Source organism: Larus michahellis, chromosome 24, assembly GCF_964199755.1.
Source record: "Larus michahellis chromosome 24, bLarMic1.1, whole genome shotgun sequence".
In the NCBI taxonomy this organism is placed as follows: Eukaryota; Metazoa; Chordata; class Aves; order Charadriiformes; family Laridae; genus Larus; species Larus michahellis.
The window spans coordinates 2355310-2377330 of record NC_133919.1 but is presented as its reverse complement, the minus strand read 5'-3'; the positions used below and the strand labels follow the sequence as shown (position 1 = coordinate 2377330).

Sequence of the window (22021 nt, the reverse complement as noted above, 5' to 3'; positions counted from 1 at the left end):
GGGAGCTTGGCGGGCGGCCCATGCAATGAGTTCGCAAGTGCTGAGCCACCTTCTGCGCCCCCCCACCCCCCAACCCCGCCGCCCCCAGACACCCCCCACCTCGAGGAGGGGGGTACAGCGACGAGCCGGGGCGAACCGGAGATGTGAGTTTTATTAATGGCGCCGTGGGGATGATGGGGGGGGCGGGGGGGGGGGACGACACGCACGGAACCAGGGCGTAGAAAAACACGTCGGGGAGCGGCGCCCGGCTGCGGGGTGATGGGCACCGGCAGCTCCTCCGGCCCGGCCGCAGCCTCTCCTCCTCCACGAGGCTCCGGCCGAGGCTGGGGGGGGGCCGGGGGGGGGGGTTACGGGGTGGGAGGGTTAATGGGGGACGGGAGCGGGACGGAGGGGACGGGGCGGGGGCCACCCCGTGACGTCATTTGTCCTCGGTCGCGGGGAGAGACGAGAAAACGGCCAGAAAAGGAGCAACGACGGGGGCAGAAAAACCCTCCCGGAGACTGGTTTTGGTGGGGGGGGGGGGAGAGAAAAGGGACGGGGAGAGATGGGGGCGACACGGTCCCTGGGGAGGGGGGGACCGAGGCAGCCCGGTGGGGGGCGGGGGGGGGACGGGACAGACCCAAAATTCAGTGGTTGCGTCTTCAAATAGAAAAAATTACATCAGTGCCCGGGGCCGGGCAGCGGTTTGCGCAGAGGAAGGTACCGAGCGAGGGACTTTGTTGGGGGGGGGACGACACACACATCGCGTTGAGGGCGGGGGGGGGACACCGGGGGTGTCCCCGAGGCCAGGGGACCCGGGGCGAGGACCACACCCCGCTCCTCGCCGGGTCCCGCGTCCCGCGACGGTCGCTTTTTGGAGGTGGCGAGGAGGATGGCGGGGGCGGGGGGGGGGGGGGGGGGCCAGGACATGCTCCCCCCCCCCCCCCCGGCACCCCCCAACTCCTTCTCCTCCTCCTCCGCCGGCGGCCGGGTGTCAGGTCCCCGAATTCGGTTTGATGATGTGCATCAGGGCGCTCTTGAGGCTGCCCTTGCTGGGGGAGCGGACGGCGGGCGGGGGGCGGGCGGCCTGGCCGTCCTCCCCCCGCAGCTCCATCTCGATGGTCATGACGACTTTGGGGGGTCGGGGGGCCCCGGCGCCCTCCCCCCCGGTACCTTCCCTGCCCTCTAACCGCTATTTCTTATCCTTGCGGGACTCGCCGGGGGCTCCCTTGGCTTTCTTCTCGCTCGCCGCTTTGGTGCTGCGGCTGTGGTCCAGCATGGCGTAGAGCACGGGCGCCTGCGGGGAAGGGGGCAACGTCGGTGCCCCCCCACCCCCCAACCCCTCCTCCCACCCCGAAAGGCCGGAGAGGGAATCGCCACCCCCTCGGACAAGGTGTTTCCCCCCCCCGCCCCCCGCCGCCACCGACCCCTCGGCACTCACCTGCCGGCTGCGCTTGGACGCGTCCTTGGCCGATCGCTGCAGCTTCCCCTTCTCCATGGCACTAAAATTGGGGTGGAAAGGGAAAAAGACGGCTCAGAAAGGCCAACCGGGGAGGGGGGAACGCCAACCGGGGGGGGGGAATCCCACCCGGCAGCCCCGTTTTGGGGTGGTTTTGCCCCAATCGGGTGTGTGTGGGGGGGACTCACCTCAGCCGTCGCTGCAGGGCCACCTGCCTGCGGAGCCAGCAGTAGCGGAGGAGGTAGACGAGGGCCACCACCACGGCCACCAGCAGCAGAGCCCCGCCGATGATGGAGCCCAGGACGACGCCGTAGCGGGTGGGCACTGTGGGGACACCAGCGCCACGTCAGCACCGCCCCCCCCACCTTCCGCAGCTGGAGCGGGGAAACTGAGGCAGGGAGGGGACCGCCGGCACCGTACCTTTCTCCAAGACGTAGAGCGTGACCTGGGAGGATTTGCCCACGATGTCCGGGGGGTTCTTGACGTCGCAGGTGAAGGTGCCGTTGTCGGTGTAGTCCAGGTTGTGGATGACGATGGAGCCGTCCTTGCGGTGGGGGTTGCCCACCCACTCCATCCTCTCCTTGAAGCTGCCCACGTCATCGATGTAGGGCTGGCCCTTGGCGTAGTGGAATATCTAACGATGGGGACAGACACACGGATGGGGGAAGGGGGTGACGGTGGCTGCGGGCACGGCAGGGCCACCCCCGCGTCCCCGGAGCGGGGCGGACGCTTACGGAGGTGCTGTCGCGGGAGCCCTCGGCTTGGAAGTGCCAGGTGATGGAGATGTCCTCGGAGATCCACTCGCTGGACCAGAAGCTGCAGGAGAGGGTGACGTGGGAGCCGACGGTGCCGTACACCTCCCGCTGCGTGTACACGTGGATGGAGGACGTCGGGGACGGCCCTGCGAGGGGGCACAAACCCGTCAGCACCGCGGGGGACCCCGGCATGGGGCCACCAGCCGGTCAACGTCCCCACGCCAGCCCCGTGCTGCCACCAAAGGGCTTTTGTTGGCCCCGGAGAAAGCACAAGGGCTGGCGGGGGACAGCGGCTCTTTGTGCCACCGCGGGGAGCCTCCGCCCTGGCATCCCCATGGATGGCACGATGGGGACCGTGTCCCGGCATCGGGTGATGCCCAGGGAACCCGCGGGGCTGGGTCCGGCACCCACGACCCCTCCGGCGATAGGTCCGGCACCCAGGACCCCGCTCCTGTCCCCGGGGAGGTGGCTGGTGCCGCGACTCTCCTTGCATCCCGGTGACGGGAACCGGGACACGCCAGCTATGTCCCCGGAGCGTTGCCACCATTGGTCCCAAAAGGAGATGTGTGGGTGGCCACCAGCCCCACGGCCACCTCCCAAGGGTCCCCTGGGTGCGACATCCAGGATTTTGGGAGAAGGATCCCCGGTTCCCCGTCCCCATCTTACCCAGCGCCGAGAGGAGCCCGGCGAGGAGGAGGAGGAGGCGGCCGCCGCCGCCGCTGCCCCCGGCACCCTGCGACATGGTGGCTACCTGTCACCGTCCGGCTCCGAGCCGCATGGAGGGCCGTGCCGAAGGGTGCCGGCGGGACGGGGGCCGAGGTTTAAGAGCAAGCGGCGCCGAATGATGCCAGCGGTGCCCCGGCCTCGGGCCAATGGGAGCCGGGGGGGTGGGGGCCAGGGGGTGCCGGGTGCCCCAGGCTGAAAGGGGACATTTAGTTTGGCGATGGGCGAGGAGGGGGAAGCGGGTGGCGCTGGGTGGGGGGGGGGGGGACGGGGACACACGGGCACACAGCACCCTTTGTCCGGCCGCATTCCCGCCCGTGGCGGAGGCGGCTCGGCAGGAATGCGGCCGGAGCCGGAGGGCACCGGTCCCCAGTTGGTGCCGGGGATGGTGGACCCGCCTGGAGGGGTTTGGGGGTCACCGGCGCGTCCCCCCCCCGGCCCTGTGCCGCGGGTCGGCTGCTGGCACCCCCCGGTGCTGTCCCCAGCTCCCACGGAGACAGGGGCGTCGTTGCCGCCGCCGTGCCTCAGTTTCCCCAGGGGTGAGGTGATGGCCCACGGGCGTCCCCGGGGACCCCCCCTCAGCCGGTGGGGGCTGTCCCCGAGGCCACCCATCATGGCTACACACTCCCCCCCCTCCCTCAGGCCACCTTTCCCCTCATCCCCATCCAGCCGTTAATTAAAGCTCACTCTAATTAACACCGAGGCCGAGTCTCGGCTCTTGCCCTGGCTGTAGAGCCCCGGGCACGGCCATGGGGCGGGTGGGGGTCGCCATGGGGCGGGTGGGGGGGGTCTCAGCCAGCGATGACCGCCAGCTCCGGCCAAGCGCCTTCCCGGCGGCCTCTGCTCCGGCTCCATTTTGGGGTGAAAAGGCAGCTTTGAGGGGGTGACGCTGGCCCGTGTGTGTGTGTGTGTGTCCCCTCAGGGCACGGAGCCACCGTACGAGGGGCACGTCCGTCCCCATGGGGGGGCCACCAAGGTGCCACCGCCCGGGGCGGGAATTCACGCGACGTCGTGTGTCCCCCCCCCCGGTTGCTGTGAAGGGGCGAGCGGTGGTTTTTTGGGGTGAAACGCTCCAAAGCGGGGTTTTCCTCAGAAGGTCTTTGACCGCCGGGGCGGGGGGTGGGGGGTACCCCCTTGTGGGGGGGTAACGGGGAAATAACGGGCAGCCCCGGGGGGACAACAGGTAGCCCCAGGGGGGTTAATGAGGGGTAACGGGGGTGTAACGGGCACCCCCGGGGGTAACAGGGAGCCCCGGGGGGGCAACAGGTAGCCCCGGGCGGGTTAACGGCGGGTAACGGGGGTTAACGGGCAGCCCCGGGGGGGTTAACGAGGGAGTTAACGGGGGGTGGTAACGGGCAGCCCCGGGGCGGCTAACTGGGGGTTAACGGGCAGCCCTGGGGGGCTTAACGGGAGGGTAAGGGGCAGCCCCGGGCGGGTTAACGGGGGATAACGGGCGGGTAACGGGAAGCCCCGGGGGGAATAACGCGGGGGTAACGGGCAGCCCCGGAGCGGCTAACTGGGGGTTAATGGTCAGCCCCGGGGGGGTTAACGAGGGGGTAAGTGGCAGCCCCGAGGCTGATAACGGGCAGCCCCGGGGGTGATGGAAGGTAACGGGCAGCCCCGGGCGGCAGGGGCGGAAGTGCGTCACGGCCGCTTCCGGCGTGCGGGGCGCTCCAAGATGGCGGCGCTGGCGTTGAGGTGACTCCCGGGAGGGACCGGGCCGGGACAGCCCGGCGGGGCGGGGGTGGGGGACGCGTCGCGGGGCCGGAGCCGCTCACGGAGCCCCGGGCGGGCCGGACCATGGGGTGCCCCGTCCCGGCCGTGGGTAACGGCCCCCGGTGCGGGGACGGGCCGCGCCGCCCCTAGGCCCGGCCCCCCCCAGTGCCCCCCGGTCCCTGCGCCCCCGGGCGCGGCCGTTCCCCCGGGGCTCGCTGGGGCTCTGGAAGCACCGACACCGCTCCCCGCGCTGTGTTTAAGGCCCGTGTCCCTGCGGAGCCCCCGCCCCGGTCCCGCGGCCGTAGGGAACCGGTGAGGCATCGTCCCCCCCCCCTCCGCTCCCCCGGGACGGCTGCAGGGGCCGGGCAGGCCTGGGGGGGGGGCGTCTGGCGGCTCAGGGCCCTCAGAGAAGGGCAGGCCCGCGCCTTCCCTCCCCGTCCCTCGCCCCTGTGGCTCTTGGTGGCCTTGACCAGGTGGACGAATGTCCCCGTCGCCACCCAGCTGGCGCTGGGGGGGGGGGTGTCCCCCACCTCGCAGGGCCACCCCCCAGGGCGCTGGTGGCTTCACAGGAGGTCGGTAGTCCTGGGCGGGAGCATGTCCCGCCATGGCCGGGGGTGCTGGGCAGCGGTGGGGAACGGGCGTTGTGTTCGCCAGGCTCGAAGGTGCCTTTTCCCGTCCCTCGCCCCCACCGGAAAGTTTTGTGCCTCCTCGAGGCTGTGACCGTCTCCCTCCCCGTCCCCCCCCCCGCCATTCTTGATGTTCTCTTTGATATCAGCCGGGAGACAGTGTTTGGGATTTCATTCTCTTAACATATTCTCCTTCTAGCGGCAGTCGGTGCTTTTGTGGAAAGCTCTTTGTTGCGTGTGGGGGTTTGTTGAAAGGCAGGATCTGCTGGCAGCAGGAAGGGGCGGGGGGCTCCGATACCTGCTGGGGGGGCGGGCGCCCCACAGCCGCCGCTTGAAAAACAAGAGAGAGACGTCGCTCGCTCTGGCTTTGCAGCCCGATGACTTCATTGCGCATCTCCTTCGGCTTGTCAGATGAAAAAGCATATATAATTGCTTCTCATTTGCCTCCTCCGTGGCGAAATCCGAGTGATTTTTATAGACCTGTCTCGCAGGAGAAACGTTAACGACCGTCTATCGATGTGACGCTGAGCTGATGCTGCTCCAGGCCTGTCCCCCCGCGACTCCCCAGATTCTCCTCCGGAGCTAACGCAGCTGCGTGTGTTCCGCTGCCGGGCGTTTATAGATGTCTCGTCGGAGCTGCCGCTTGACGCTTGTCCTTCTCCAGCCCTACGCGAGCGGCTGCCCCCCCTTAAAATCCCCCATAACCAACACCAGCCGGGGGTGTCCCCTCAGTTTTTGCACCCTCCCGGGGCGCGGGGCAGAGCGGGAGTTGGTGGGGCGCTGTGGGAAACTCTTGGCGTGTTCTGGGGGCTAATTCTTTTAAAAAAACCCCGTGTTTGTCAGTGATCTGGAAGAAAAGGCCAGTTAATGGAGGGAGAGCGGGAGAAGATGCAACAATTTAGAGAATGATAAATAATGAAGAGGACAGGTCCTTGGTACAGAGTGACCTTGATTGCTTAGCTGGAGGGCTGTGTTTTGCGAGCCGTAGTCGTCGCGGTGAAGGAAGCCGCAATGCTTTGCGTCTGGAAAAAAAAAAAAAAAAAAAAAGAAAAAAATAATTAAAATCGAGCCAAGAAGATGCGGAGTTCCTGCTGGGGAGTTTTCGCTTTGGAAAAAATGCGAACGCGTTGCGGGTTTTCGTCTTGGTTTGAATATTGTGTGTGATTGGGAGCCGGATTCCACCGCCCCAGCCCCCAGAAGAGGTGTCGAGCGGTTTCCGTAGAGGGAGAGGTGAAGTAGGTTGGGCCTTTTAATCTGGAAAAGAGGACGGAAGAGGGGGGGGCGTGAGCGAGGGGTATAAATCATTAATGGTCTGCGGGTAGAGGTTTATCGTTCACCTCCTCTCCCCTACCCAGGAACCGGGAGGTGGTGGCTGGCGCGGGGGCTCGGGACGAGCAGGGAGCGGATTCTCTGGGTCGTGTTCAGCTGTGAGAATCCGCGCTGAAAGCTGGGGCGGGGGGGGGTGGGTCGGGAGGTGTCGATGCCGTTTGTTACGGATTGAAACCCTCTGGCCTGGGAAGTGCGTGAGCTGCACGTGGTGGGGGGTTCTCCCGTGTGTTTCCTAAGAATTTTCTCCGGGGATCCGTTGTCGGCGGCTCTGGGACGCGATGGTGGGCGCGGAGGTTTGGCTGGGCTCGCAGCCCTCGCTGTGTCCCCCTGAAGCTCTCGGTCTCGCCGTCAGGCTGCGCGCAGGGAGGGCGTTTGATAAACCAGAGATGGTTCAAAGAAGGGTTTTCAATCTAGAAACGTTGCACTGCAGCACGGGCTGGATTCCGCATTGCCGAAAATTCATGCCTCCAGCCAGGACGCCTTCCTAAAAACCTGCTGTTTTTCAAGTCCAGCTTTTGAACGCGAGGGAGGATTTTGAAAGGAAACATCCTAACGATCATTTACACAGGAACTCGGAGTGGTTAATAATAATGACTTTTGTTTTGCATTTACACCTGGTGAAGAGCTGACCTCCAGATGTTTTTCCTACCGCGTCCTTGAGCCCGGCTGTATGACAACTGAAGAGCGGCGGAGCTTCGTTTCTCTCCCGCTGTTAACGAAGCAGCGGGAGATGCTGGTACAGATGCTTGTGCGTTCGGGAAGATTAATTAGTGTTTGTCGCCGGGCCGCAGACGAGCGCGCCAAACGTTATGACACACCTTGTTCTCGTCGTGTCGTCAGGAAAAGCGGCGCTGCCTGTCGGGCTTTGGCCGGGAGAGGAGCGGGCGCCGCGGATTCCAGCCCACATCTGCAAACGCTCGAGCTGCGCCGGGCTGGGGGCCTGTTCCTCCCCGTTCCTGGAGAGATGCCCTTGAATGTCAAGAGCCGCCGTTAACCACAATCGCTCCGCAGAGAGCGGCACCCACTCCTTGGGGCACCACAAAATCCCTTTTTTACCTCCCTGCCCCGAGCCTCGGCGCGGCTGAAATGCCGTGTGTGCTGGGCTGTGACAGCCGCCTCCCGCCTCGCCGGCGCTCGGAGCTTAACGAATGGCGGCGGTGAAAGGCTGTAATGAAAACGAGCGTTTGGAGGCAGGGGAGGCGACGTCTTCATCTCGGACGCGCGGAGAGCGGTGGCCTGAACCAGCCCTTTCCGCGGAGCTCGGCAGATGCGCTTTTGTGGGGACGTGTGCCGCCCGCCCCGATAATTGCCGTAGTGAGAGTGAAAAATGGACTGCCTCGGCATAGCCGGGAGCTTAGAGCGCTGTTTATGTCTGTCTTACAAACAAGGTATTACAGCTGAGCAGACTAATTACAGGGTGTCGTAAAGAATGAACCCTCGGGCAGAGTCTAGAGACTCTAGTTAAGAGGAGAGGGAAGGTTTGTCGAGGAACACCCCAGATCCTCTCGTGTTAAGATCAATTTTAAGATACCGAAGGTACCCCAAAGTGGCGAATCCCCTCCCCGGCCCCGTCTTGCTGGTGTTTTCAGGCATTTCTTTGGCGCTCACTAAAGCCTTTCTGTCTTCTCTCTTGCAGGTGTGTCGGTCGGCGATGCCTGCTGGCTCGGCTTGGCCCCGGCCTTTCTGTGCGACAGTGAGTGCCGAGGTTTTATTGAGAGTAACGGGATTAAGTTCTTCCCCCAGGGATCCCGTCTAAGGCTTTGCAGTGTGCGCGAGCTCCATCCGCTTAGTAATTCTGGTCAACCGACGCCATGTGTTGGCCGGGCACTTACCGCCTGGTGCCACCACGAGGGCACGGCCTATTTATGGGGGGGCTGGGGCTTGCGGACAGGATAAAGGGAGAGCCTGGCTGGCTGCTGAGGTGGGCCTGGGTCCGTCGTGGGGGCGGTGATACCCCTGTCACCCCTCTGTGCGACAGCTTTGCACCTGAGGAGGGCTGGGAGCCACACAAACCCTCTTGTTCCCATGCTTCATGCTGCCGGGCTTGGGGAGAAATCGTTATTTTCTGCTAAATTGGGCTGTAAGTGTAATTGCTGTGTAATCTCGGGGAACATTAAATGACGAGCTCTTTCTTTGGTACAGTGTGCAATTACCGTGGCAGTAAAGAGCAGGTTGCGTGTTATCAGCATTATATAATGTGTTATCTGATATCCTACACCCTGATTTGGGTGATGCTGGGCGAGGGCCGGGGGCGGGGGGGCTCGGCTCCGCCGGCTGAGTGGATTCCAGTGCAGCAGCTTCCCGTCCTGCCTATTATTATTATTATTCCCTGGGGAGAGCTGGCACCGATCCGCTCCTCACCCGCGTCTGTGCACAGCTGGAGCCCTTCTTTGTGCTGCCGTAGTCAAGGTCAGCCGGGAGCTCGCGGTCTGCGAGATGGAAAGCCGCCGTGGCAAAGCCCGGTGGAGCGGGCCGGGGTAAAACGCTGCCCGTCGCCCTGCGCTTCCCGTCTCCTCTTCTTTTGCAGCATCGTCCCGATGGGAACGACGGCCAAGGAGGAGATGGCCCGCTTCTGGGAGAAGAACACCAAGTCCAATCGTCCCTTGTCCCCTCATGTCACCATTTACAAGTAAGAGCCTCTCGGCCTCCTTGGCTTCGCACCAGGGCACCTTTGGGCTCCGGCACACGACAGCCCCGTCCCCGGAGGCACCCTTGGGTGCAAGGGCTGTGCATGTTCCCACTGCCACTTCGGGCAGAGACCCTCTGAATTGCACTGTGAACAGTCTGAGCTGCGGGAGCCTCCCCCGGGGAGGTGACGACGCTCCGTACGGGGTGTTGCGGAGGGGTACGGTGCTCCCAGAGCTGCGCCTCAGGGGTGCGGGGCAGCGTTTTGTTTTGCCTCATCCCCCTGCGGAGCTGGCAGTCCTCGGGGGCAGGAGGCCAATGTGGGGCTCTCGGATTCCCTCCTCAGAAAGGTGACGGCCTCTTTGGGGCCACCTCCAGGTCACTTTTCCAGGTTCTCTGCTTTAGCTGTGAGCCTGGATGCCCAAACCCTGCCCTTTTGTTCCTCAACTGCAGGAGCATTACGGTCTTCTCCTGTTTCATCTCCCTTTAAGCTTTCTCAGCAGACGCCCTTCCCCTTCCCAAACCCGTGCCAGTGGCATTTGCCATTCCCAAGCTGCCTCTGCAAATTCCCCCGTCTCTCCCCTTTTGCTCTGGCTGGATTCCTTGAATAACTCCGAGAGCAGAAATAACCCGCCCAGCAGCACGGAGCTGTCTAGGAATAGACGGGCTGTGCTTTGTCCCGGCGGCCGCCGAGGCCTCCCGTGGTGTTGTGCCCTGTTTTGCTGACGAGGTTGGTTGTTTTTCAGGTGGTCCCTGCCCATGGCGATGTCCATCACGCACCGGGGCACCGGCGTTGCGCTGAGCTTAGGTTCGTGCATCTCCCTCCCGCTTGTGGCGACGGAGGGTGGGGGCTGTGGGAGGGAAGACCCTTCTGACTGATTCGGAGATGTGACTCCGGGCGGTCGTTTTCTCTCCTCCATCCCTGGGCTTCAGCAATGGGTTTTTTCCTGGGAAACCTGTGCTTTGTCCTCGGCTCGTTCTGTACCCTGAATATCTCCCTCTCGTGCTGCGAGTGGCTCGAGTCCTGCAAAGAGAGCGATGCTCCTCTGTACGTAAAAGCCTTCAAAGCCTTTGCAGCACCTGGCTGCTTTCTTTGAGGCCTTGCCCAGCCTGGAAAAGGACAATCGGCTGCTCCAGTTCTCAGCCCTTCTCTTCCGTGGCTGGTTTTTTTTTTTTTTACTGCTTTATCCTGTGTGAGGGGAAAAACAGACAGGCCGGCAGGGCTCAGAGGATTTTCCCATAGCACAGGTGGAGTTTTTCAGCTTCATGCGAGCGGCTGCTGCTTTCCCAGCGATCCCGCTGGGGAGGGAGGCGGTGCCAGCATCAAAACTGATCAGCTCCCTCCAGCAATTTGACTTGCATGGTTTGACTAAGCGATAGGACGCCTAACTGTGAAGGGCTGTTTTATTTCCATTAATGCCCTCTCATGGCAGCAGGAAGGTGCTTCTCCGGTCGAGGGAGGGGAGCTGGGTTGGTGTTTATAGGCGTGGAGGGGGTGAAGGGACTCAGAAAAGAAGCGCAGGACTGAGGACTTAGGTTCCTCGTTTGGCAGAGTGAGAGGGAGCAGCGAGGGCTGCAGCCTGCCCTTCCTTCCCATCCTGGCCTCCTGGGAAGGTTTAGGAGCTGGGCTCCTAGAAAAGGGCACCCACGTGCCCTCCTGCTCCGATATCCACGCGGCAGAGCCCTGGTGAGCCTCTGTCCGCAGGCTCTGCTCCTCCCAGGATCCAGCTCGTGCCCAGCTCTGCCTCGGGAAGAAGCGGCACGCAGCCTCTGCGGGGGAGCGGCTGACAGACGCCTGCTCCCGGCACGGCAAGGTGACTTTGCCTGCATGCACCCTGCGAGCCCAGCTGGCTCCTGCGGGGTGGCTGCGTGCCCTGCTCCGTGCGCGGATCCAGGGCATCGCATGGCAGCCCTGCTGGCACCACGCTGCTTTGGGATCTCCAGGAGCTCGGGACGTGCCTGGCCCCGTGGCTGTCAGCTTGACCCATCCAACTTGCTGTCAGACGGGCCGAGCTGGCAGGTTCAGTGTTGCCTTTCTGCTCCGATCCATCACCTCCTGCCGGAGGGGAAGTCGTCCCCTTCCCAGGGTGATGGAGCACGAAGGAACGTCGCTTCTGCCCACCAGAGCTCAGCAACCAGGAGGAGGAGGGGGAAGCGTGTGTTCAGCTCCTCTCCGTCAAGGCCTGTAATTACAGGAGCCTCTGACTTCCTGCGCTTGTTGCAGGGCGAGCACAAAGGCCGTTGAGGAGACAAGTGGCTGAGCGAGGAAGCAGCTGGTTGACTCGCGCTGCCAGCGCCGGCCGCAGCCGAGGTGCTCGAGCTTGCGTGCCGCAGTGTAATCAGGCGCTATTGAGCGGAGGGTGAATCGCGACCGGGCTGACTGCTGGCTGCGATCGTTCCCGTGCTTTTGGCAGCACCATCTGGAGCAAGCCTCTTGGCCTAGAAAAGAGGAGGAGGAGGAGGAGAAGCTGCCGCGGCTCCTGCAGCTCGTGCAGCCACGCGTGTCGGGCTGTCTCTTTGTCTGCCGCTTCCTTTGCTGGTCCCTGTCAAGGCAGCCCTGCTACATCGCTGCCGTGGCGGTGGAGGGGTTTCTGTCCCAAGATGTGGATCTGGGGACTTTGTTGAAGAACCGCCACCTCACATTTCCAAACTTCTTTGTCCCTTTAACCTTGAATTTGGGCTGGTTTGGCTGCAATTGCGTGAGCTCAGGCCAGTTTGGGCTCTGGGTGTTGTATGAGTAATGCAGCCCCTGCTGCAGGACCAAGATTCAGGGCGTTGCTGCCCCAGTTTGAGTCCTCGGCACCCCGGGGCACAGTGTCACAGTGCAGCTGGCGCTGCCACCAGGCCGGCAGAGCCCTTCTCCCTCCTCCTTCCTCCCCAGGCTGCCGTGAGCTGGTGGCGGTTGAGGCTGTGGCACCAAACCAGAGATTTAGAGGTGACCTGGGGTTCTTTGCGGGCAGAGAGGGGTTGGAAACGCTTCTGCTGGCTTGACCTGTGGGCTTTGTCTTTCTCAGGAGTCTCCCTCTTTGGTCTGGCTGCCCTGCTGCTCCCGGAACAGTTTCCCCACTACCTGGCCATGGTGAAGTCGCTCAGCCTGGGGCCCGCTCTCATCTACTCTGCTAAGTTCGCTCTGGCTTTTCCCTTCTCCTACCACACCTGGAACGGAATCCGACACCTTGTGAGTAGCCCCCCGCGAGGGGCCGGGGGCGCGAGGGAAGGGAAGCGTCTGCCAGCTGCGGCATCTGGGGAAGGTGCCCTTGGAAATGGGAATTAGTCACCTTGAGCGCTTCAGAACCTCGGTGCTAATTTTGGGTACGTTTAAGTTGCAAAGAGCATCGTGACGCTGGTACTTCGCTGGGTGGCCCAGCTGGCTGAAGTATCCCCCGCGGCTCCTCGGCTGCGGGAGAGGGACGAGGGGTGGCAGGAGCAACGTTAGAGCCGGGGACGTGTCCGCAGAGCTGCGGGCTCGAGCCCTGTAGAGCTGCCACCCGTGGCTCGTTATCTCACCCTCGTCACACAGCCGTCGCGCTGTGATCTTCCAAGTGCTTTATTACATTTGATGAGCCCAGAAGAACGTGTGGCGGAGGGTTGGAGACGGCGCTGCCTGCGCAGAAAGTAACGTGTGATGTTTGCCCTGGGCCGAAGCGTGGAACAAGCAGCTCCGTTCAGCCGAGCTTCCTGTGTTTGACGAAGGAGGGGGGGCTGCAGAGCTGAGAGTTTCTCGCTGGGAACGGTACAAGACGTGCCGCTTTTTGTAGTTGATTTTTATGTTTTCTGTAGCTCCAGATAGGTTAGTTTTTACAGGAGCAAATTGCAAAGGCAGCTGGCCCGGAGCGTGACACGATCCTCCTGCTCTGGGCCGGGGCGGGGGGGGAGCATCACGTGCGGAGCCGCGCTGCAGACGTGGGCTGGCGCTGCGGGCGCCGACAGCTTCCAGAGTTTCCAGCGTGGAAACACGGGATTCGAGCGTTGCTGGATGTTGCATCCTGTGCCAGAGAGCAGCCGTTACGAGGTGCTCGTGTCAGAGCGCCGGGAGGTGCCTGGCCGAGCCGTCGGGGTGAACAACAGCCGTTTGCTGCGAGAGGAGCCCTCTCTGCGGGCCCTTGGGGTGGCCGGCAGTGCTGCGAGTGCTCGTTATCCGCTTCCTAAGTCACTCGCTGTCGGAGGAGGTCTGGGAGCACGGGGCCTGCAGCCGGCTGAGCCCCCGCTCGCTCCTGGAGACGCTGTGGGGCAAACGGAGCCGTCATAACCGGCTGCTCGTTCCGAGCGTCGTGAGTCGAATGCGTGCTGAAGTCTCTGCCTGCGCATATATATTAGGATGCCAATTAAATTGGCTGAGAGGGAAACCAGCAGCGTTGCCCGCCCCCCCCAGCCCCGGCAGCGCACCCCATGGATGACAGAAGGGGAGTCAACCCGGAGCAGGGTCGGTTTGGTGCCTCTGCCCCAGGTGCTTCTCTTTTTTGAGCCCAGGGGCTTGCCGGGAGGAGGCCTGCGCCCCCCGGGCTGCACTTGCCACCTTGGCCAAAGTCAGGTGAAGGGGGACAAACCCACCTGGGAGCCGAGGACACGCGACTCTGGGGTGCCGTTCCAGCGTCCCTCCCTGCCACAGGGGCTCAGCTGGCCCCCGTGACTCGCACCGTACCCCGGGGGTGCACGCGGAGGTGCCGGGGGTGGGGGCTGCGGTTCATCCCCACCCGCTCGGCTCTGTCCCCGGGGGATGTTAGCGCCGCTTCAGATGTGCGGCTCGCGCCGTGCTTTATAACCTATTTCTGTCAGCAGGAGAGGAGCGAGCGGAGAGCAGCTGCAGCTTTTGAAGCGAACCTGGCGCGCTGCGGCTGTCGGGGATTAGGGAGAGCTCGCGGGCGGCTTTGCCGATAGATTTGGGGGGGTCGGTGGGGGATCAGCTTCCCCTGGCACGGAGCACGTGTGCCTGCACCCAGGGACACCCCTGCCCGTTGCCCTGCAGTGGTGCACGCCTGCAGCCCTCCCTCTGGTCTGTGCCCCGTGGTCCGAAGGCTGTTTTTTGGGGCAGTTTTCTAAGCTTTTACCAGAAAGATGATGCTTTGCTGCACATCCCCCATCAGGGACCGTCCCGGCCCTGCTGAATTAAACCTGCTGTGTTTCTTCTCTCCTGCAGGCATGGGACATGGGGAAGGGGTTCAAGATCCCCCAGGTGAACCAGTCCGGGGTGCTGGTCCTGATCTTGACCCTGCTCTCCTCCGCCGGCCTGGCGGCGATGTGAAGGTGCCTCCCCCTTGACGGCCTCCCTGGTTTTTTGGAAGATTTCCTCCGTCCTGGCCCACCTCAAGACGTGCGTGGAGAGGGGAGGCGGGAGGACAGGCTCCTGAGTAACTACAAACGTGCGGGGAAGGTGGCTCTTCCCCTCCTTGCGAATCTTGTGGATGATCAGAGTTGCTTTTCGTTAACCCGGCTGATGTGCTGACCCCCTCTTAGCTTGGGGTGGGGGGGGACAGGGACAGGCCGGGCTCTCTCCTGCCATGCCGCACGCCCGAGAAGCCACGGAAAGTCGGGCACCAATTAACAGCCGATCCCCACACGTTTAGTCGCTCCCGCAGAGCTGCCTGGCTTCTTCCAGGCAAACTCCAGGGCGTTTCTTTTCTCTGCTCTGTCCCCAAGCTTGAGACAATGCTGAATCTGTGTCCCCGCAGGTCCGAGTGGGCTCGGGGACGGCTGGTAGCGCGGGTGTAGGCTCGGCGCAGGACAAGCATCTCCATTGAGGCAGCCCGTGGCAGGGCAGGGAGAGCAGGCGGAGCTGCCAACGCCGGCACCCGTGAGGAGAATGGGTGATGGGTGCCGTGCCGGGACCCTGCACTTCCCGAGCCTGGCATGGGGTGCTCAGACCCCCAGAGGTTCAGTCCCCACTCCTTACCCTTGAAATTCGGCCAGCTTTGGAGCCTCTGCCAATGAAAAATGATCCGTTTTGCCCTGTTAGGAAGTTAATCCGTCTCTGGCACGATGGGAGAGACGTGGTTTTCCAATCGCGTCTTGCCACCAGCTCTCGTTTTCGGCAATTGTCACTTGTCCCCCTTTGCAATAAAGCAGCCTTGATCCTTCGCACTGAGCTGCGGAGTTTGGCGTCTGTTTGCTCGAGGAGAGGTTGGCCGGGAAAGGGGTGTTTGGCTCCGAGATCCCCGGGGAGTCGCCACTTCCCGGAGGAGCCGAGCGATGGAAAAACCAACTGTTTGCCGGCTTTAGAGGCAGGTGAGGTGCCCGACCTTTGGAGCTGCCGCCGGCGGGGCCACGTTGTCTGAAACGCTGCCAGCCCGGGCAGAAAGGAATTTCCTACCTGGCCTGCGGTTGTTTGCACAGGTACAAACGCTTGCCCTGAGGTCCAGAGGCTTTTTGCTCAAACTGGCCGATTTTTAACGTTTTGCCACCAGGAGCAAAGCTTTGCGAAGAGGATGCTCCCTGTCGGGAGCTCCGTCCCGCTTTTCTGTCCCAGCGAGAGTCTCGGCTCTGTTTTGGGAAGGATCCTCCTTCCTGTTCTCATCGTCAGCTGGCAAAATGTTGGCTTTACGGGGAACAGCTGCTCTCCTCATCGGGCTTTTGATGGAGACCTGAAGTGGCAGGAGGGGACCCGCTCCAGCAACGCTCTCCGAGATCCCTCGCGCCGGCCAGGCTCCTTTCCACGCGATTGCTTTTACGTCTGTCAGCGATCCCGGCCCTCCCGCCCGCTGCCGGACCTAACAAATCTGCCGCTCCGTTAATTAGCAGAAGGCGTCGCGGCCCCGAGGGGACGCAGAGCCTCGGAGATGAGAAATCACAAAGGAGGAGAAACCCTCTGCTGGCAGCGTGGCGGAGGGAAAAGACTTACTGCCGAACCCTGCTCGGCGTAGCCGCCCGCCCCAGCGGGAGAGAGCTTCTCCTGGGTGAAAAATGAATGTATTTTAGCTTTAAACCAATTACTTCCTGCAGTTGCTGAAATGGCTTTTATTTGGAACCCGCTTCTGCTGGCTAATGAGCTATTCTGTGGTGCGTGCCAGCTGCTAACGAAGTTAGGCTTCGTTGTGGCTCTCAGCTGCGCTTCGCAGGCTTTTATTTCCCTTCCGTGAGCGGCGGGAGGGGGCTGCAGCGCGGGGAAAGGAAGCCAGAGCTGCCCCTTTCCACCCCCCCCACCAGCAAGAGACCGGTGGAGGAATGGGTGAGACCAGCCTGCGGTGGTGGGATTTCCCTCCTGGGTGCAGGGAGAGGCTGAGCGGGCCGTCAGTGGCTCCAGACGCACGCGGGATCCCACTTTTCCAGCACAAAACATTAAATGGGATGAGCCGAGATAAAGCCCGGAGGGGGCACCGTATCCCACACCGAAACGCGGCATGGACTTGGGCAGCCCGGACCCGCCCTGAGCTACCGAAACCAAACGCGGGGCTTTATTTATTTATTTATTTATTTATTTTTAAACCTGTATTTTTCGAAATTGCTATGAAAACACGAGCGCGGGGGCCCTGTGGGGCTGTCCCACTGTTGGCCTCGCTTGGGCTTTCCTCACCCCGGGGGTGGGAAGGCGGTTTCTGCGTGTCCGGAGGTTTGGCGGGATTGCGGGAGGGGACAGGAGCCGAGCGAAGCCAGCTCAGAGCCCAGCGCGGGGTGGCCACCCGACTCTCACGCCCGCGATGCCCTGAGCCCTGGGGATTTGCCCCCTGGGCTGGCAACGGGGGCGGTTTGACGAGAGCTGGCCCCCGGGGGCACCGAGGCTGGGATTTGGGGCAACCTGGTATCCCCACGGCAGGGGTCTGTCACCGCAGGCTGGCAGGAGCCGGGGGTTTGTCCCCCAGGTTTATCCTGCTGGGAGGAAGGCTGGAGCGCTGCCGGGGGCTGCGGGGACGCGTCCCCCTCCCGCCGGACCCCCGTGTGGCCGGGCTGATGGGACCCCGGGGCTGTGGGACCCCCAGGGCCAGCTGGCTCCTCCAACGCTCGCCCGGCGGGATGGATGCCCTCGCTGGATGCCCTCCTGCTCCTTCGGGAAGGCTCCGTGGTGGGCTGCACGTCCGACCAAGGCTCCTGGGGCTGCGCGAGGGAGATTCGGGCTACGCTCAGGGGGCAGAGATGGGGACGGGGGGGGCACTTGGGGTGGGGGCTGCTCTACGCGGGGACAAGGCACCCATGGCCGCAGTCCCCGGGGAGAAGCAGGGAGTGGGAAAGGGGTGCTGGGGGGGCTCCAGGAACCCCCTTCGCATCAGGGCAGTCCTTGTTCCTGGATGCTTTTCTCCTGGAGGAGGAGAACGGCAGCTTGTGAGCTCCTCCTGCCGGCACAGCGGCACCCAGCCAGCCCCGGGGAGACGAGCCCGGATTTGGGGTGAAGCGGGGGGGAGCCCCAACCCAAAAAAGGGGGGAGACGGTGGTCCAAGCACCGGGCGCTGCCTCCTTGTACCAAACACCCCTGAAATCTGCTGGTCCCCAGCCCTGGAAACCCTCTCCAGCCTGGGGACCACCACAGAGCCACCCTGGGAGATGGACCCCGTCACGGGGGGGCCACACCAGAGCCCCAGCAGGCGCCGGCCCCGGACTCCCAGAGGGGGACCACCAACCTTCCCGGTGATGTCGGTGCGGAGGCCGTTGCGGGCGCGGGTCAGGGCGGTGGGCCGGCGGATCCAGGCGGTGAGCCGGCCGGCAGCGGCGGCCGAGCGGGATGTCAGGTCCAGCCGGGCCGGGGGAATCCGCGACGGCATCTCCCAGGTCCCCACAAACGTCCCCCACGGGGAAGCCTGGGAGGAAGAGGGGGAGCGGGGTCTGGCCGGGGTGTTGGGGTCCCAGGGAGCCCCGGTGCTGGCCGAGGGGCAGGAGCGGCCACCTCTGGCCCCCCGCCACGGGCCGTGGGTCTGGCTCACCTGGGAGCGGGGCACGTTGGGGAGCAGGTGCCCCCGGTCATCGGCGACGATCGGCGTGGAGCCCTGCCGCAGCGAGGGGCGCTGGGGGAGCGGGGGGCGGGTGTATGGCTGGGGGTCCAGGGAGGGTCCCAGGGGGACCTGGGTGTCCGGGCTGGGGCTGAGGGAAGTCCCGGGGGGGTCCAAACCAGGGCTGAGGGGGTCTCGGTGGGTTCTGGGTGTCAGGGACAGGGCTGAGGAGGGTCCCAGGGGCGTCCCAGGGGGACTTGGGTGTCCCGGGGTGGGGGGGGGTCCAAACCAAGGCTGGGGGGGTCTTGGTGAGTTTTGGGTGTCAGGGACAGGGCAGAGGGGGGTCCCGCAGTGATCTGGGCTGGGGCTGTGGGCATCCCGGGTGGTCCAGGACTGGGCTGGAGTGGTGCTGGGGGATCCCGGGGGGGGGTCCAAGCCAGGGCTGGGGGGTGTACCAGTGGGTCCTGGGGGTCCAGGACTGGGCTGAGGGGTCCTGGGGGGTCTCAGGTGTCCAGGGTGGGGCTGGAGGGGGGCCAGGGGATCAGGGCTGGGGCTGGGGTGATCATGGGGGGGCCCGAGGTGGTCCAGGCTGGGGCCGTGGAGGGTCCCAGCGGATCTCGGGGAAGTCCAAGCCAGGGCTGGGGGGGGTCCCAGTGGGTCTACGGGGTCTGGGCCAGGTCTGAGGGGGGTTCTGGGGGTCTGGTCTGGGGTTGTGGGGTCCCAGGGGGTGTGGGATGGGGTTGGGGAGGACCTGGAGGATCCCGAGGGCCCAGGCCAGGGCTGAGGGGGGCTGCGGGGGTCTGGGCTGGGGGGGTCCTGGGGACCCAGGTCAGGGCTGAGGGGGGGTCCCGGGCGTCTGGGCTTGGGCTGGGGGATGCCAGGGGGGGTCCGGGATGGAGCTGGGGAGGACCTGGAGGATCCTGAGGACCCAGACCAGGGCTGAGGGGGGTTCCAGGACTCCCGAGGTGATCTGGGCCGGGGCTGAGGGGGGTCCCTGGGGTCGGGGCTGGGCTGAGCGGGGTCCCGGGGGTCTGTGAGGGGGCTGAAGGGTCCCGGGGGGTCCGGGATGGGGCTGGGTAGGGCCTGGGGGATCCCGAGGGCCCAGGCCAGGGCTGAGGGGGGTTCCAGGGTCCTGGGCTGGGGGGGTCCTGGGGGAGTCTGGGATGGAGCTGAGAAGGTCCTGGGGGGTCCTGGGAACCCAGGCCAAGGCTGAGTGGGGTCCTGAGGGTCCCGGGGGTTTGGGCTGGGGCTGGGGGGTCCCAGGGGGGTGCGAGATGGGGCTGGGGAGGACCTGGGGGATCCCAAGGGCCCAGGCCAGAGCGGAGGGGGGGTCCGGGGCTCCCGCGGTGGTCTGGGCCGGGGCTGAGGGGGGTCCCTGGGGTCGGGGCTGGGGCTGGAGGGTCCCGGGGGGGGGTCCGGGATGGAGCTGGGGAGGTCCCGGGAGATCCTGGGGGCCCAGACCAGGGCTGAGGGGGGGTCCAGGGCTCCCGCGGTGGTCGGGGCTGGGCTGAGGGGGGTCCCGGGGGGGTGGGGGGGTTCCGTCCCGTCGGTACCTGCCGGCCGGGGGGGGGCACGCTCCAGTTCTGCAGGCGGTGGGGGCTGAAGGCGTCCTCGTACTGCGGGGAGAGCGGGGCCGGTGAGAGCCTGCACCGGACCGGTCCTGGTCCCGGTCCCGGTCCCGGTCCCCGTCCGAGCCCCCCCCACCCCGGCCCTCACCTGCCCCGCGCCGTAGCGGGCCGCCATGGGCCGCGCGCGCCGTCTCCTGGCAACGGCGTTGGGGGCGTGGCCTGGCGAGGGGAGTACCCGGGGGGCGTGGTCTGATGAGGGGGCGTGGTTTGTTGAGGGGGCGTGGTCTGTCTGGGTGTGTCCGGGGGGCGGGGCCTGGCGCGGCCCGGGTTAATAGTCCCAGAATGCGGGGATGGTTTGGGCGGGGCGGGGCGGGGCGGGGCGGGGCGGGGCGGGGCGGGGCGGGGCGGGACGGGACGGGACGGGACGGGACGGGACGGGGCGGGGCGGGGCGGGACGGGACGGGACGGGACGGGACGGGACGGGACGGGACGGACCGGACCGGACCTTTAGTGCCCATCCAGTGCCACTCCCTGCCCTGGACAGGGACACCTCCCTCCATCCCATCCCTGTCCCCTCGTCCCCATCCCTGTCCCCTCTGTCCCTATTCCTGTCCCCTCATCCCCATCCCTGTCCCCTCATCCCCATCCCTGTCCCCTCCATCCCATCCTTGTCCCCACCATCCCACCCCATCCCCATGTCCCCACCCCTGTCTCCTCCGTCCCCATCCCTGTCCCCTCGTCCCCATCCCTGTCCCCTCTGTCCCTATTCCTGTCCCCTCGTCCCCATCCCTGTCCCCTCTGTCCCTATTCCTGTCCCCTCATCCCCATCCCTGTCCCCTCCATCCCATCCCTGTCCCCTCTGTCCCTATTCCTGTCCCCTCGTCCCCATCCCTGTCCCCTCTGTCCCTATTCCTGTCCCCTCGTCCCCATCCCTGTCCCCTCGTCCCCATCCCTGTCCCCTCTGTCCCTATTCCTGTCCCCTCGTCCCCATCCCTGTCCCCTCGTCCCCATCCCTGTCCCCTCTGTCCCTATTCCTGTCCCCTCATCCCCATCCCTGTCCCCTCCATCCCATCCTTGTCCCCACCATCCCACCCCATCCCCATGTCCCCACCCCTGTCTCCTCCGTCCCCATCCCTGTCCCCTCTCCCTTCACTCCCTGTCCCCTCCATGCCACCCCTGTCCCCTCTTGCTGTCCCATGGCCAGCTTCCCCCCCCCGCCCCGACCACCCCCAGCGCCCCCGAGCCCCTCTCTCAGGGCTGCTCCCATCCCTCCATCCCGAGGGCTGCCCCCACCCCACCCTGGATTGGGGTCAGGGTTGGGGCGTCCCCTTCGCCGCGTCGGGCTGCCCTCGCCCCTCTCCGGGGCTCCCCCCGCCGTGGGGTGCTCAGGGTGCCCCATCCCCTGCCAGAACTCCCGGGACCGCCCCCCCTCCCCACCCAAGGCGACGGCTCCCGGACACGTCCCGGCTCGCCCGGCGTCCCGGCCGGCGTGGGGCTGCCTCCGGGAGCACCCATGGGTGCTGCGGGGTTGTGTCAGCAGCGGGCCGGGTGCCGCCGGGTGCCCTGACACCCCCACACCATTGACCCATCCCAGGACTGGCGTCCCTCCGCCGCCCCGGTGAATCGCTGCCGCCGTCTCCCCGGCACCTTCCGTAATCCGTACACCTGCCGCCTCCCCCCCACCCCCACCCGCCCCCCGCCACGACGGCACAGCTTCGAATTCACTTTTATTTCCTTTCGTTGTTTTTATTTCTATTTTTCCGTATTCCGAACTGCAAATCCTGATGCCAATGGCCTTCTCGGCTCCAAAAACACCCAATTGCTAAAGCCAATGCGGAGGCACCGGCGATGCCGGGCCGGGGGCGGGGGGGCAGGGGGGGGGCGGCTGCTGAGCAGCCGGTTGGGACGATTCGGGGCTGGCGCGTCCCTGCTCGCCCCCGGAGAGAAATAAAGAAATAAATATTGCTGAAATAAGGAGGGGAAACCTCCAGGAGCCGCCCCGAGAGCCGGGCAGTGGCTTGGGAGTGGGGGGGGGGGGGACGACGGACGCCATACAAAAAAAAAAAAAGGGGCCAAAAAAAAAATTAATAATAATAATAAAGCAACAAAAGAAGATTTGATGAACCCACCGGGGGGGGTGGTCTGCTGGATGCCGCAGGTGTGTTTCGTTGCGGGGGGGTGGAGGGAAGGGGATTCCTGACTTGGATTTGCCCGGCAGCTCAGCCCTGCGTCGCTTGGCGCTGAATCCCGGCGATGCCACCGGCTCCGGCCGCGCCGTCCTTCCCTCCCGCGGAGCCGAATCCGGGTGGGCGCGGGGCCGGGGGTCGTGGGGGCGGTGGGGGGGTGGGGGCGGTGAGGTGGAGGCGGTGGGGGGGGGTTACAGGGCCGG

General features: G+C 65.0%; 3 protein-coding genes across 6 annotated transcripts; 1 reads left to right on the top strand and 2 right to left on the bottom strand.

The window, feature by feature from the left end:
* Window positions 1–933: 933 nt before the first annotated feature.
* MPZ (myelin protein zero) lies at window positions 934–3016 on the bottom strand. The gene is made up of 6 exons (XM_074566733.1): window positions 2860–3016; window positions 2173–2339; window positions 1859–2072; window positions 1627–1762; window positions 1421–1481; window positions 934–1276 (listed from the first exon to the last, which is right to left on the bottom strand). The coding sequence occupies exons 1-6, from the start codon at window positions 2933–2935 to the stop codon at window positions 1172–1174; spliced, it is 759 nt and encodes a 252-aa protein (XP_074422834.1). The 5' UTR covers window positions 2936–3016; the 3' UTR covers window positions 934–1171.
* A 1499-nt stretch (window positions 3017–4515) lies between these two features.
* SDHC (succinate dehydrogenase complex subunit C) lies at window positions 4516–15294 on the top strand. Of its 3 annotated transcripts, none has more exons than XR_012584566.1 (6): window positions 4516–4614; window positions 8224–8280; window positions 9115–9216; window positions 9959–10020; window positions 12227–12885; window positions 14195–15294. XR_012584566.1 is itself a non-coding variant. In XM_074566746.1 (6 exons), the coding sequence occupies exons 1-6, from the start codon at window positions 4517–4519 to the stop codon at window positions 14452–14454; spliced, it is 588 nt and encodes a 195-aa protein (XP_074422847.1). In that variant the 3' UTR covers window positions 14455–15294. The 3 variants fall into 3 exon arrangements, 2 of the variants coding, with proteins under 2 accessions (XP_074422847.1, XP_074422849.1); XM_074566746.1 differs by having other exon boundaries at window positions 4517–4614; window positions 12227–12390; window positions 14350–15294; XM_074566748.1 differs by lacking the exons at window positions 4516–4614; window positions 8224–8280 and adding an exon at window positions 8560–8564 and having other exon boundaries at window positions 12227–12390; window positions 14350–15294.
* A 1395-nt stretch (window positions 15295–16689) lies between these two features.
* On the bottom strand, window positions 16690–19819 carry CFAP126 (cilia and flagella associated protein 126). 2 transcript variants are annotated; one of them, XM_074566734.1, is made up of 5 exons: window positions 19781–19819; window positions 19618–19680; window positions 18059–18139; window positions 17759–17935; window positions 16690–17237 (listed from the first exon to the last, which is right to left on the bottom strand). In XM_074566734.1, exons 1-5 carry the CDS (start codon window positions 19805–19807, stop codon window positions 16833–16835), a joined length of 753 nt encoding a protein of 250 aa, XP_074422835.1. In that variant the 5' UTR covers window positions 19808–19819; the 3' UTR covers window positions 16690–16832. The 2 variants fall into 2 exon arrangements, with proteins under 2 accessions (XP_074422835.1, XP_074422836.1); XM_074566735.1 differs by lacking the exon at window positions 16690–17237 and adding an exon at window positions 17306–17439.
* Between the last annotated feature and the right edge of the window lie 2202 nt (window positions 19820–22021).